At 42.9% G+C, this 16,045-nt stretch overlaps 1 protein-coding gene across 1 annotated transcript in view; it reads right to left on the minus strand.

The window, feature by feature from the left end:
* Nucleotides 1-5,506: 5,506 nt before the first annotated feature.
* CCDC15 (coiled-coil domain containing 15) overlaps nucleotides 5,507-16,045 on the minus strand; it is a 71,335-nt gene continuing 60,796 nt past the window's right edge. The window contains exon 16 of the mRNA XM_036277111.1: nucleotides 5,507-5,550. Within this exon, the coding sequence (XP_036133004.1) occupies nucleotides 5,522-5,550 (29 nt within the window). The 3' untranslated portion in view covers nucleotides 5,507-5,521. The remainder of the gene's footprint in view (nucleotides 5,551-16,045) is intronic.

A 16,045-nucleotide genomic window follows, 5' to 3' on the forward strand; every position in this document is an offset into this window, starting at 1 on the left:
ACCTGCTTCCTCCTCCTTCTGTCTTATTAAACAGAGAACAGCATACTTTTTCGTGATTGAATCAAGACCCAGGCCCTTGGTAAAGGGGGTAAGAGTTGGGGTATTAGGAGAAATAGAGATTATTCAACATTTTAAAGATTCAGCTTCACATTAGGCTTCTTCACTGAGAGGCCAGCGGTGGCTTCCAAGCAGAGCCCGTCCGGCACCACTACTGCCCCGAACCTCAGTCCTCTCATCGTAAGATGTGGATAACCACCACCTTGCAGAATGGCGAAACAATGAAACATTATGCATCAAACGTGCCTGGCCACATTAACTAGGTTTGGTAAGTGGAGCAATAATTATGTGTGTATGAGCTTATGTATGGTATTAGGATCAGATATTGATGACAACTGATAGAAACCCGTGGCCATTTATAAGTGAGAACAAAATATAGGCGTCCAAGGATCAGAGTTCTTAAAAGTGTCCATGGGTATATCAGAATCGGTTTGCCCTGACAAGCCTTTTATACCCTGGGTGCACATGTGTGTATGTGTGTGAATGTGCATGTATGTGGGTATCTGTGTATGTGTGTGTATATACAACTTCCCTGTTATTGTAAGCATCAAGATAACACGTTGAGCCCAGCAGTGGACTGAGTGTCATTCCATGGACTGAGAGGTCCCGGTTGGATTCCCAGTCAGGGCACATGCCCAGGCTGCAGGCTCAATCCCCAGTAGGGGGCGTGCAGGAGGCAGCCAATCCATGTTTCTCTCTCACATTAATGTTTCTATCTCTCTCTCTAAAAAAATCAATAAAAACACATTTTTTTAAAAAAAGATAATAATTTTTAGCTGACAAGGATGGATGTGTGGGTTGAGTAAAGTGTCATATAAACGAATAAAACTATTATTATCTCAAATGTGCCAGATATTAAAATCTTACTAAGAAGGGTTGTTATTAAATTTCCTCCAGCTAACACAGTCAAAAGATAGGTTAAGCAAGGTGACCATGGATCCAAAAAGATTTTGTTCCTCAATAAAAGACAATGTTCTAGAAGGGCTTGGCAAAGACAATCCTTGTCTCAATATAACTGGTCACCAGTAGGGGCTTCAGTCCATTCAAGACGGGGCTGATGGTCACATGGCCTGAAGAACGGGCTCTGGAAACCACTATCAGCCAAGCAAGGGGGCAGCTCAGCTTTTAAAAGGTCAACCAGTGGTGGCAGCAGCTATAAACAAGGACAACCTGAAAAGAAACGGCCTTCAGAGAGGGAGGCGCATTTTTGGCAAGTGGTTTGATTATTATGATCTCCCAAAGTCACTTTGCTCAGGGGGAAACTGAAAAGGAATATACGATAATGCCAAAGGGAGGCAGCCTCGGGTGGCCTCGTCGTACACGCCAAGCACAATTTTTGATTGCTCCAGTATCTGACAGTAACAATTGACTTATTCATTTAACAAACTCTTGTTGAGTTTCAACTATGTGCCAGGCACAGTGCTATATGTTGACGGCACATTGATGAATAAGACAGGCACAGCCTGAACCTTGAAGAATTTACAGTCGAATGGGACAGAGCTGCGTAGAGACATAGTCTACCTCAGAGAGCTCTAGTAGGACAAGAAGTAGCTTCTAGAGGTATGTCCATTCCGCTGCGCTAACTCTGGGAGCATCTGGAAGGCTTCACAGCAGGTAATGTGGGAGAGGGGAAGTCTAGCAGGTGCATGCCACGTGGAAGAGAGAAGAGCAGGCCCAGCAGAGTGCATGCGCATGGGCGTGTGCACAACTGCAAGGCGTGAGGAGGTGTGGTTCAGAAACGGCCCAGGAGGCCATCTGTGCAGCTGTGGAACACCTGTGCGCAGAGGGGAGGGCAGGAGATAGGGCTGTGATTACTTGTGGTAAAGTGCAGAGCCTTAAAAGTCAATGTTAAGGGGTTGGAATTTTATCCTTTGGACAGTGGGTGTTGGGACCAGGAGACTTTAAAGGAGGGTTGGGAAATGATCAGGTTTAAGTTCTTAAAGGCAAATGGCCATGTAAAAGTCCTTTGTCAGACTTCTGGTTCTAGGCCAAGATGGAATAGATGCACTTTCCCTTAATCTACTTGCTAAGTACTAAAAACCCTGGGCATTATATACACAACAACACAAGAAAACTCTGGAAAAGTAGAGAGAGGAAGGCAGATTAGCCAGGAACCTCAAGACCTGAAGAAAGACACAGTAGTGGTTTGTCTGGGTTTACTTTTATATTTATATATTTCCATTGATTCTCAGAGAGAAAGAAAGAGAGAGGGAGAGAGAGAGAAACATCCATGTGATAGAGAAACATCAATCGCCCCCACCCCACACACCTCTCCCTCTGCACACACTCTGACTGGGGATTGAACCCCCAAACTGGGGCATGTGCCCTGACTTGAGTTGAACTGATGATCCCTTGATGCATGGGGCAATGCTCAACCAACTGAGCCACACAGGCCAGGGCTGGGTTTACCTTTGCATCATCTCTCCTTGACTGGGTGCTGGAGAAGTCAGCAACCCACACGTGCCAATGGCACAAACAAAAGAAGAAGAAAAAGGAGGAGGAGAAGCAGAAGCAGAAGGAAAAGAAGAAGGAGAAGAAGAAAGGGAAAAAATGCCAATAAAAGCTACCCATATTTAGCTAAAGGAGCAAGAGACACCACCCTGCTGCGGAGTGTGGAGCCCCGTCTTCCATTTGCACCCGGCTGTGATGTGTTGTCCCCTGCGCCCCACCTCCAGGATGGTGTCAGAGAAGTCCAAGCAGGAAGCCAGAACTTACAACACCTTCCAGTGGTAATGAGCACCCCACCCCAACCTCCATGTTAGTGGAGGTCACATGGGGAGCAGGAAGAAGGCACACGCCCCCTCCCATGCTAGGTGGTGTCAGTAGAGGCCCAGTATGGAGCCAGAACTCACACCATCCAAGCAGTAATGAGGTGCCATTCCCACCCCACCAGCGGTAGCAACCAAGGCCAAGTAGGAAACCCGATCGCTACAGCCCACCTGGCAAAGAGGAATACAAATTTGATCCAACTATATGCTGTCACTTTCTTAAAAAACTAAACAGAGCCCCGGCTGTTTTTGCTCAGTGGTTAGAGCATTGGCCTATGGACCGATGAGGTGCGGGTTCAATTCCAGTCAAAGGCACATACCTTGGTTGCGGTTTCTCCCCAGCTCTGGTTGGGGTCATGCAGGAGGCAAGCAGTCGATATGTCTCTCTCACCTTGATGTTTCTCTCTCTCTCTCCCTCTCACTCTATCTGAAGATAAATGGAAAAATACCCTCGGATGAGGATAAAACAAACAAACAGTAAACACACACTTACCATGCAACCTGTTAGTTGCACTCCTAGGCATTTAGCCCTAGTAAATGAAAATGTCTGTCCATACAAACCTGTACACAATGTCCACAGCAGCCTGTAATAGCAAAAAACTGGAAACAACCAAAATGTGTCTCAATAGGATAGTTAAACAAATTGTGGTACATCCACACCATTGAATATTACTCAGCAATAAAAGAAACAAACCCTTGATACATGCAACCACTTGGATGAATCTCAATGGCATTATGCTTAGCAAAAGAAAGCAATCTCAAAAGGTCACACACTGTGATTTCATTTATATAACATTCTCCAAAAGACATAATTATAGAGATGGAAAACTGATTAGTGGTGACCGAGGTTAGGGATGATGGTGGGGCGGGGGGTAGGGGTGTGGTATGGCTCTATAGCAGTGCTTTTCAACTGGTGTGCTGCACAAACTTTTAAAGTATGCAATACCTGAGCCCTGGCCGGTTTGGCTCAGTGGTTAGAGCGTTGGCCTGCGGTCCAGAGAGACCCGGGTTCGGTTCCCACTAAGGGCACATACTTCGGTTGCAGTTTGGCCCCGGCCCTGGTTGGGTCGTGCGGGTGGCAGCTACTCGATGTGTACCTTTCAAGTCGATGTTTCTCTCTCTGTCTCTCTCCCTCCTGCTCTATCTGAACAAAAAATGAAAAAAATGTCCTTGAGTGAGGATAAAATAATAATAATAATAATAATAATAATAATAAATAAAATAAAACATGCAATACCTGACTATTTAGTCAATGGCACTGACCTCTTTTCTCCTAGGCTGTCAAATAAAAAAATGACAACAGTCAACACAATAGCTCTCTGGTGTGAAGGCCCTGTTTTGAACCATAAATAAATAGGTCATATAACAGAGCTGCATTTTATTGGTCATGTCACATACTAAGGTTGCATCTGATTGGTTAATTCTTGGTACCAAAAATCCTTACATACAAATATAAGCTCCTGAGTTTTTAAGAAGTCATTTGGAGTAAAAAGGGTATGTACTTACTGTTATTATTATTTTTTGTAAATCAAAATGATACCTAATTTTTTTTGTCAGATTGGCAAAGAATATATTTTTTGGTGTATCAGAATTTTAGTAATTAGTTTATGTGCCAAGAGATGAGAAGGTTGGAAACTGCTCCTCTGTAGGCTAACACCAGGGAGACATTGTGGTGATGGATTCATTCTCTCTCTCGACTGTGGTGTTTGCAGAATCAGCACGCGTGGAACAATGTCACACACAAGACTATGCATATGTACCGTACCAAGGTCAGCTTGGTATACTGGACCTATCAGCACTATTTTTGCAACTTCTTGTAAATCTATAATCATTTTATAAAAAGTTTTGTGAAGAGCGCGGGGAAAGTAGCTCTTTGTCAACTTTTAAGTTCCTTCCAGTAGTTCTCAGTTTGCGAATTGTAGAAACAGGGGATTGACCTTTTAAATAGAAATATTTTCTTTTGAGAGCACACAACGCAGCACGGTCAGCCGTCCACGCTGGCTCACGCTAACACCTACCTCGCCCTCACTGGTGCAGGTTTCCGGACTACTCCCTAGATTCCAAGTTATTCCAGCCCTGCTCTTACTGAACTTCCTTTCCACCACTGGATGGCTGGGCAAGTGACACTCTCTCCTCAGCAAGGACAGTCAGGCTCACAGAACTTTCATGAATAGCAGTGATGGTGGACAGATGAGATACCAGCTCTCCCAAGGGAAGACACATCCTTCTCAGCACTGAGGTGCCTGCCCGCCTGCCTTACACCGATGATGTTCGGTCTATAACTGGGAATGTGACTTTATTGTAACACTGTGAAGCAGGAGCACGAAAACAGGGAGAACAGGTTGGGCAAATGAAAGTTGAAAATTGGATTTAGAAACCAGAACACGTAACTTCAAAGAAGTATGATTTTTTTCACAGGCAAGGTTTGAAAGGTCTTTAGGAGAAGACTTGTACTAGTAAGATTAGAGAAGTCTGAATAAACAAATAGCGCCACACAGTAAAGGCTGAAGACCTTCCTGTCACCGCTGTGTCTGTGGCAGCAAAGACAGGCGCTGCTCTGAAAACAACCCTACGTCTCCTTTGGCTCAGGGCTACCTGCACCCTGGAATTTTCCCACAAAACTCTTTAGAACTGACCTCAGGTCCCTGGATCCTGGTACACTGTTGGCATGTCTTGTAAAATACACGAAGAACGGGCTACCAGATGCAGAAATCCAGGTAAATTCCTAAGAAAGAGAGTTCTAATCCTAGAACTGCCTTCTGAGAGACGCTTACTCTCAGGCCCGAGCCGTCCTCTTTGAGAACTAAAATCATATAAGTGTTCACCTTTATGCCAACATGTGCTCTAGTCATTTCCATTTTTCCCTTCCCACCAATGAACGTGGAGAGGTTCTTCCCAGTTTACAAGGACAGAGCTTGGGTCAGGGGAAGGCGAGGGGGCAGGGCCAGGCATCTCCAGAACAAAAAAGAAAACCCATCAGTGTCTTTAAAGTCCTTGTGTTGCCTTATCAAGTCCTTCGAGTCTAATCAGGTCCTTGTCAATTTATTACATAGGATGGGATTTAAGATGCACACACAAGTCTCAAAATTTAAAAATTAAATTAGGTTGAAAATAGATGAACTATAAATGAGTACACAGCCCAGTTAATTAACGAGTATTTAAAAGTCAAATCTGAGATTCCTTATGAAAAGTTCCAGCAGCACAAACTGAAGACCTGTATGATAAAGTAACACTCCTGCTCACCTTCATAAATAATCACGTCCAGTCTAACGAGACCAGTCTTAGTTTCTGATCGAGAATTATCTTTCTTGCCCAGCCAGAGTGGTTCAGTTAGCTGAGCATCACCCTGTGCACCAAAAGGTTACTGGTTTGATTCCCAGTCAGGGCACAAACCTGGGTTGTCAGTCGATTCCTGGTCAGGGCACACACCTGGGTTTTGGGTTCAAGCCCTGGTCAGGGCATATATGGAAGGCAACCAATCGATGTTTATTTCTTTCTCCCTTCCTCTCTCTAAGCATGTCCTCTGGTGAGAATTTTAAAAAATTATTTTTCTTTGAGACTAATTTTGATCAAAACAAGGAAGGCTAGCTCTGGCCGGTTTGGCTCAGCAGTTGGAGCATCGGCCTGTGGACCAGAGAGTCCCGGGTTCAGTTCCCTCAAGGGGCATGTACCAAAAAAAAAAAAGAAAAGAAAACAAGGAAGGCTATAGAAAACATTTTATGCTTCAGAGGAAAAGTATGCATTATATAGAAGATTCCCCTCCAGGTTACCTGGTTTCAGTCCATAGTTGATCTAATTTACAATTCTTCAAATTGTAAATAACTGTGGAAAAGATCAATTTTGCCTCCATTTGGACTTCCAAAATTCTTTCATCCATATGAGATATTTTTCCTTTTCCTTTTTTTATTTTTAGAACGAATTATAACATCTGTTTATTCCTTTCATGAGTTAAAAAGTCTTTAACACGTTTAATATCTATATGAGAGTCATGATTTTGCTTTTTTAGGAAAATTATATATTTTAACATATATAAACAATTATGTAAGGCAGGAAAAAAAAAGTGCTACATAGAGTTACAAGGAGCATACTAAAGTTGTGCTTCTGATTGAGAGAAATCAAGTCGTTTTCAGGGGGCAGGTAACTAAGTTATCATAGAGTAGTAGCAGTACTTTGCCTTAAGGGTGAATAGAACAGAATTAGATAGACATTTCAGGCAAACAAAAGGCTTGCTAATCCTAAGGCACTCTCTTGACTCAAATGTTATTAGTCAGTACCCAGCACCCAGCACCCAGCACCCAGCACCCAGCACCTTGGGAAAGGCCAAACTCAGTCCTGTGAGATTCATGTAGGAGCAATGCCCAATTTGGAACCAATCCCAGAGAATATCCCTATGTATTATCCTACCTGGCAAAGCTTCCAGTCCCAACTGCTCAGCTGAGGGAGGGCTCCTGCAGGCTCACGGAGCATGAGGCACGATGGTAACTGGGATCATTGGCCCATCAATTCCAAAATGAATTGAAATGAACACCACAACCAATTTCCCGTATGTCATACAGCAGAACTATCTAACAGCCTAAACAAATTCCCTTCCCCTGCTGCCTCGGCAGGCCAGGTATGTAGTTGTATGGATCTAACAAAATCTGGAGTCCGACTAAGTTTCATTAACAGCTATTAATCTATACATTTCTATTTTGCCAGTGGTCAAGAGGAAGAGGTAGTAAAGGGGTTCAAAAAAATGTAATAGGTCGAAAAATACATATTTAGCAAAGCATTAACTAAGCTCCCAGCTATGCATTCCTTCATGAATGGATTTTCCAGCCTAAGCCAATACATGAAAGTCTATACTTGCTATAGACTTACTTTTACTACAGACACCATAGTATAAGCTACTAAATGTTAGTCTACTAACAACAAATACACCCACAGTTTCCAGAGACTGGTGTCCAGCTAAACTGCTGGCTCCTATTGTGCTGGTTCAAGTTCCAATCCTGCTCCACTTCAAACTCTCTCTTCCCTTGATCTTCCCCAGTTCAGCTCAGTCTCAGTCCTGTTCCTTGCATTTGTGGGTATAGTCCCCCCTCACCCCTCAGCTGTTTCTGGTCCCCCTTTATCTACTATCCCTGACCCAAGGTAAGGTTACTTGTAAGGTAAGAAAAAGGAGTTACCTAATGTAGAAAAAACTCCTTGACCCTGAACCCTAAAAGACAACGCTGTATAACAATCAAGTTTTATGTGTAGGATATAAAATCCTAATGAGTAATAGATAAAAATATGCTTGTCAGCGCCATGGTCATTGCTTTGAACTCCTTAAAAACAGAGTGCCTGCCCTGGCCAGTTTGGCTCAGCGGTTAGAGCGCTGGCCTGCGGTCCGGAGAGACCCGGGTTCGGTTCCCGCTAAGGGCACGTACTTCGGTTGCAGTTTGTCCCCGGCCCTGGTTGGTCGTGCGGGTGGCAGCCACTCGATGTGTCTCTTTCACGTCGATGTTTCTCTCTCTCCCTCTCCCTTCCTCTCTCTCCCTCCCACTCTATCTGTACAAAAAAAAACAGAGTGCCCACCTGGGAAAACAGGGTAAGGCACTTCCCTCCTCCGACAGAACCATATATTACTCAATCTTGGCATTGTGATCAGGTGAGTGGATCCTGTTGGATGAGGGCACCTACAGGTTTTTACCCGGAAGGATTTAAATGTAGGCATTATCTCACCCTCTGGTTGAGCAATAAAAGAAGGCATGCTTATTTGCAATTTAAATGATATATCCACCCATTTGGCAACTAGGTACTCTCTTCCCTTGATTCTCCACCTTTAAAAAAATTGTGTAGGATAGAGCAATGAATAAAATCAAATAACCAAATATAAATGTCATCATAACCTAGGGACATAGAAAACTTTTTCTCTTAGGCATTAATACAGAAGGTCGAATTGGATATTCCTGTGTTCTTATACCTACCTAGCTCACTCCCAGCTAAAATATCTGAAACATCAAGGATTCCAGTCTGGCTGGTGTGGCTCAGTGACTGAGTGTCGACCCATGCACCAAGAGGCCGCCGGTTCGATTCCTGATCGGGGCACATGCCCAGGTTGTGGGCCCGATCCCCAGTGGGGGCATGCAGGAGGCGGCCAATCAATGTTCCCTCTCATCGATGTTTCTATCTCTCCCTCTCACTTCCTCTCTCTCTAAAATCAATAAAGGAAAAAAAAAAGTTAAGAAAAATAAAAGGATTCCATGTGGCTAGCCAAGGAAAGTGGAAAAGGCTTGTCTTTTACTGTACTTAACATGTTTCAGGCACTACGCTAACCACTGTGCATTTACTGTCGCACTAAATTCTCACAACTCTATAAAGTACTATTATTATTCTCATTGTGCAGATGATGAAACTGTACCCAGAGTTTAAGTAACATGCTTAAGGTCACACAGCTGAAATGTGGTGGAACCAGGACTTAAAGTGAGTGTGATCTTAACCACTGCACAAACTATGCCACAGCAGCAGGGCCTTTGAAAAACAGAGCAAGAAAAAGCTTTGACAACAAAGAGCAATTTTTCAGTCTCTAGAACAATGATTTTCAACTTTTTCATCTCATGGAACACATAAACTCATTACTAAAATTCTGTGGCACACCAAAAAATATATTTTTTGCCAATCGGACCAAACAATAGGTGTAATATTGATTCATTGTTGTGTTGACTGTTGTCTTTTTTTTTTTTTTAATTTGACATCCTAAGGGGAAAGAGGTCAGTACCCTGACGGAATAGTCAGGTATTGCATGCTTTAGAAATTCCAGTGGCACACGAGTGTTCCATAGCACACTGGTTGAAAATCGCTGCTCTAGAAGATTCTAATCAGAGGGAATATAGAAATATAAATGACTTCTCCCCATCCCTGAATTGAACCATGTAAATATTCTCTCCTATTCCCATCTCACCCGAAGATTTCAGAGCCTCTTTTCTTAAGTTACTATTTTGCTCTTTTTGTCATTGATATCCTAATGTTCTCCATGGTCTTTCACTGCTGATCTCAACTTTTATATGCCTGGGAAGTCACCAGATTATAAAACCAGATTACTGAGTGCCTATTTGATTACTCAGAGTGCCTGTCTGATTATGCAGGGTGTGAGCTGTTAGTGAACTTCCATATAGACCTGGCCTGCTGGAATGAACCGAATTTCTATTTAATCAGTCTTTCTTACAGAACGGCCATGAAATGCTGCAGCTTCTAGGTGCTAATCACCACCTGAGGATAACTACCATGTCAGAAGTCCCGCCATTAAGGGATACTACTTTCCTACTTAAACCTCCTATTATTTGGAGGATAGGGGAACAGTTATAATGCTAACAAGGTTATTTCGGGTCCAAGGTTTTTAAAAACTAAATTGCATTTAAAGAAATTCAAATACACACAAAAACAGAGCAAACAGAATAAAATTCAGACATGCCAGTCACTAGATTCACTAGTATCAGATTTTTGCTACTTAATTCATCTCTCTTGTCTCATTTTGTTTATTTTAAAGAAAATCTCAAACATAATTTCATTTCACCCATATATACATCATTACATATCCATCTTTATTAATTTTTTTTTAATTTTTATCCTCACCCGAGGACATTCTTCCATTTTTGTTCAGGTAGAGTGGGAGGGAGGGAGGGAGGGAGGGAGAGAGAGAGAGAGAGAGAGAGAGAGAGAGATCGACATGAAAGGGACACATTGAGTGGTTGCCACCCACACGACTCAACCAGGGTCAAGGACAAACTGTAACCGACGTACATGCCCTTAGCGGGAACCGAACCCAGGTCTCTCAGGACCACAGGCCGACGTTCTAACCGCTGAGCCAAACTGGCCAGGGCTAGATAGACGTTTTCTTATCTATAATGCCATCGTCATACCTAACAAAATGAATAACTTAGATTCTATAGATTCCCCTGATTGCTTAAAAGATACCTTTTTAGACTGTTTTTTCATATCAGGATCTAAAGAAGGCCATTCATTATAGTTGGCGATTGTTATCTCTAAATCTTTCTGAATCTAGAGCTAGAGCCACTTGTCCAGTTTTTAATTTTTATTATTATTTTAAATTTTTAGTTATTGATTTTAGAGAGAAGGGAGAAAGAGAAACATTGATGTGAGATAGAAACATTGACCGGTTGCTTCCCACATGCACCCCAACTAGGGATCAAATCTGCAACCTGGGCATGTGCCCTGACCGGGAATGGAACCCACCACTTCTGGTGTACAGGGAGAAAGATACTCCAACCAACCAAGCCACATGGGCTAGAACTATTATTTTTTTGCCATTTTTTATTTTCAATTACAGTTATATTAATTTTAGGTGTACACCCCAGTGACCAGACATTACATAACTTAATAAGTGATCACCCCCATAAATCCTGCACCATCCAGCACAATGCCTAGTTATTAGAATATTATAGACTATATTCCCTATGTTGTATTTTACATCCCCATGACTACCCTGTAACAACCAATTGGTACTTCTTAGTCCCTTCACCTTCTTTGCCCATCCCCCCCCCCCAATGCTCCTCTCATCTGGCAACTGTCAAAATATTCTCTGTATCTATGAGTCTGTGTTCTATTCTGATTGTTCATTTGGTTTGTAGATTCAATTGTTGATAGATGTATTTATTGCCATTTTATTGTTTATAGTTTTTATCTTCTTCTTTTTAAAGAAGACCTTTTAACATTTTATACAATACTAGTTTGGTGGTGATGAACTCCTTTACCTTTTTCTTCTCTGGGAAACTACATGTCCACCAATTCTAAATGATAGCTTTGCAGGGTAGAGTAATCTTGGTTGCAGGTCCTTGCTTTTCATCACTTTAAATGTTTCTTGCCACTCCCTTCTGGCCTGCAAAGTTTCTTTTGAGAAATCAGCTGACAGTCTTACGGGAGCTCCCTTGTGGGTAAATGACTGTTTTTTTGTTTGTTTTTTTGCTGCTTTTAAGAGTCTCTGTCTTTAACCTTTTGCATTTTAATTCTGATGTGTTTTGGTGTGGGCCTCTTTGGGTTCATCTTGTTTAGGAATCTCTGAGCTTCCTGGACTTATATCTCCATTTTCTTCACCAAGTTAGGGAATTTTTCTGTAATTATTTTTTCAAATAGGTTTTTGATTTCTTGCTCTCTCCTTCTGGCACCCCCATGATGTAAATGTTGGTACACTTGAAGTTGTCTCAGAGGTTCCTTACACTATCCTCATCTCTTTTTATTAATTTATTTTTGTTACAGATGTTTCTCCTTTTTTCCCCATTGACACCCTCCTCCCCATCCCCCCCATCACCAACTTTGTTGTCCATGTCCATAGGTTATGTGTACATGCATATAAGTTCTGTGGTTTATCTCTTCCCTCCCCCGCCACCCCTTCTTCTGAGGGTTGTCAGACTGTACCCTACTTCTATGTCTCTGGGTCTACCCTGTTCCTCAGACTGTCATGTTCATTATATTACACAAATAAGTGAGATCATGTAATATTTGTCTTTCTCTGCTTGTCTTGTTTCTCTTAGGATACTTTCTAGGTCCCTCCATGTCGTCTCAAAGGATAAGAGATCTTTCTTTCTTACAGCTGCAAAGTACTCCATTGTGCATATGTACCACGGCGTTTTTATACATTCGTCTACTGATGGGCACTTGGGCTGTTTCCAGATCTTAGCTATTGTAAATAGTGCTGCTATTAACATGGGGGTACATATATTCTTTCTGATTGGTGTTTTAGGTATCCTCATTTTTTTGGATTCTTTTTTCTTTTTCCTGTTCTGATTGGGTGTTTTTTTGCTTCCTTATATTCCAAATCACTGATTTGATTCTTGACTTCATCTACTCTACTGTTAACTCCCTGTAAATTCTTCATTTCAGTTAGTGTATATTTTATGACTGGTTCTTTTTTATGCTGTTGAGATTCTAAGTTTCTTGAGCATCCTTACTACCAGTGTTTTGAGCTCTGCATCTAGTAGATTGCTTGTTCCCATTTTTTTAGTTTTTTTTTCTGGGATTTTGTTCCGTTCTTTCATTTGGGCCATGTTTCTTTGTCTTCTCACTTTGGGTGCCTCCCCATGTTTGTTTCTATGTATTAGGTAGAGCTGCTACATCTCCCAGGCTTGGTAGGGTGGTCTATTGCACTAGGTATCCTATAGGATCCAGTGGAAATCCTCCCCAATCACCCAAGTTGGGCACTCAAGGTGTGCCCACTCTGTGAGCTGTATACCCTCCTGTTGTAGTTAAGTCTTTTTTTTTTTCCCGTTATTGATTTTAGAGAGAGAGGAAGAGAAAGGGAGAGAGAGATAGAAACATCAATGAGAGAGAACATCGAATGGCTGCCTCATGCATGACCCCACTGCAGATTTGGCCCACAACTTGGACATGTGCCCTGACTGAGAATTGAACTGGAGACCTCTTGGTGCATGGGTTGACAATCAACCACTGAGCCACACTGGCCAGGCTGTAGTTAAGTCTTGATTGCTGTTGGCATATCAATGGGAGGGATTTACACAGGCTGATCAGCTGCAAGGACTGGCTGTAACCACTGACCTCTGACCACCTTGGAGGATCAGCTGTGCTGGTGCCTACCCCATGGAGCAGAACTTACTTCAGCAGGGCTCTAGTACTCACTGGGTCTGCCTCTTGAGTGTGTCACTTGTGGATATGGTTGGGTGGTGGTGCTTCGACATGGTCTGAAGCTATCCACTTGGTGCACTGACTCTGGGGCCTTCTGGGAGCCAAGGTCAGCCACCACCTGTGTTTGCCCAATAATATCTAGCATATGCTACAAAGCAATCTGCAGATGGCTGCTTCTTATGCTGGGCTTGGAAGTGCCCAGGCAAGACCAGGCTATGAACCAAGGCCTGCTGCTGCTAGTCCCAGGCCTGGGGCCACTTAGTGAGAGGTGTGGGGCTTGCTGAGGCCAAATGCTGCTTGTTTGAGAGATTTTAGGAAAATCTGAAGGACAAGACAGGACAGGTTATTTTTATAGAAAAGCCACTGGAAATAACTTGAGTGGGCCCAAAAGTTGGGTGGGGTGGCATCTCAGGGAATCACCAGGGTGGAGTAAACTGTGAGCCAGGTAGATGGAGCCTCAAATATGTCACCTGACTGACGCTTTGTGGGGGAAGGGCTCACCAAAGGAACAATGGCTTCTGCCAGTACTGTCTGGGAGAAAGCTGCCCCTTTAGCTGTGACCCTGATGCCAAACAATTCAGTTCCTTCCCTATGTCTCTGGTACCTTTCAAGTTACTGCTCCTGCACTGGAGCTCAGAGGGAGTGAGTCCAAGTAAGTCCATGCACCGGCCCTTTAAGAGGAGCTGCCTGGAACTCTAGAAGCTTCAGCTTCCCTCAGCCTCAATAATCCCCACTGGTTTTTACAGCCTGAAGTTGTGGGGACTTCTCTTCCTGGCACTGGTACCCTGGGCTGAGGGGCCTGGGGTGGGGCTAGAACCCCTCGCTTCTCACGGGGGACCTCCACAGCCAAGATATCCCTCCCGAATTTTACCCACCACACATGGGTGTGGAAGCAGCCCTTCCATGTCTCTGCCCCTCCTACCAGTCTTGATGTGGCCTCTTTAATTTCGTAGCTGTAGGACTTCCATTCAGGTGGATTTCAGGTGATTCTAAATGATGGTTGTTCTGAGTTTATTGTAACTTTGATGTGGTTGTGGGAGGAGGCAAGTACCGCATTTATCTATGCCATCATCTTGACCGGAAGTCCTCCTCATTTTTAAAATTCAAGCCTTTAACTTGTTGAAGAACTAGGTAGGATCAGTTTTCCTATAAATTCAGTTTTCCTATCCATTCTCTGGATATCTGCTTTCTCACGGTATTTGTTTCCCTCTCTTCCTATTTCTTATAAATGAGATCCTCATGACTTTTCTCTTTACATGTTATCTTCATCTAAACCAGAAAACAGAGTAAATTATTTGAATGACAATTTCCTCAATTCTCCCAAGTACAGTACATAACTAGTACCATTCTAAGTGACTAGAAGTTAATTTACTACATACAATGGATTCCTTAGTGCATTGGGACTTAATTTTGTCCCAGAAGCAGATGAAAACTCCTTCAAGGTTTGATTCTATGGAGTTCCAACTTTTGGAGGGGCCACCACAGGTCACCGAAGGCACTGTGTGCTTCACACCACATCACTTCAGGAGGCGCAAGGTCTGCTTCTCTCAGGTTTAGTGATGGAGGATGGATGTGGGTTCCAGGACGTAGTGTCTAATAGTTTCATCCACTAATGACTGCGGTAGGTGTTTTGGGATGAGGAAGGAACCGGAGGTGAGAGTTGAGTGTTACTTCTATCGAGGATGATCTCATCTTAGGAGCCTGGAAGGAATGATGACTCAGGCAACATCACACCAAACTGTCTTAAAAGGAATCAATTTGACTTCTCCTTGACATATAAACCCCTCAAGTAGTGGTCAGTAATACTGAGAACAAGACCGCAGACAGGTCATTCATTTATACCTTAAGGACGCTTTAAAAATCTAAGTCAACATACTCAACGTCTTTCACCCAGAAGAATGGACCTAACATGTCACAGAAAAACATTTGCTTTTATCCTCCTCTATAATATTTCCAATCTTCCAAATCATTTTTTTCTGAGAAGCATGGAAAAATACCCAAGATGGGACACAAAATAAATTATGCTCGCTACACTTAAAGGAAAACTAAAGGAAATATTTTGTTTCCAAAAACAATCTAAATAAATAAACACAGAAAAGTAATAACTGCTACCTCCTTTATCACACCTTAAATGGTTAGAAGACATAAAAGCAGCAGTTTCTAGCCTCTTCACCCAGTGGGTAGTACAAAAAAGTTGGCAATTGTCCTGGCTGGTGTGGCTCAGTTGGTCGGAGCATTGAACCATGCACAAAAAGGTCGCCGGTTCAATTCCCAGTCAGGGCACATGCCCAGGTTTGATCCCTGGTTGGGTGCACGTGAAAGACAACCAACCAATGCTTCCCTTTCTCTTTCCCTTCCTCTCTCTTAAAAAAAAAAAAAAGTTGGCAATCTTATTCCTGCCCCTCATAAAAGGCAAGGGTGAGGTCTGGACAATTAAGTAATAAACTGGAATAATGCAAGGAAGAGGACATAGTTGACTGAAATAAAGCAACCGGCGCAAGCTGTTAGATTGGACTGTGCAGGAAAGTATGCATGTCGTGCATCAGCTTTCTGCTTTTTGTTGTTGTAGGAAAACGATTACATGAATATCCTCGGCCACCACC

Source organism: Molossus molossus, unplaced genomic scaffold, assembly GCF_014108415.1.
Source record: "Molossus molossus isolate mMolMol1 unplaced genomic scaffold, mMolMol1.p scaffold_m16_p_22, whole genome shotgun sequence".
Classification (NCBI taxonomy): Eukaryota; Metazoa; Chordata; class Mammalia; order Chiroptera; family Molossidae; genus Molossus; species Molossus molossus.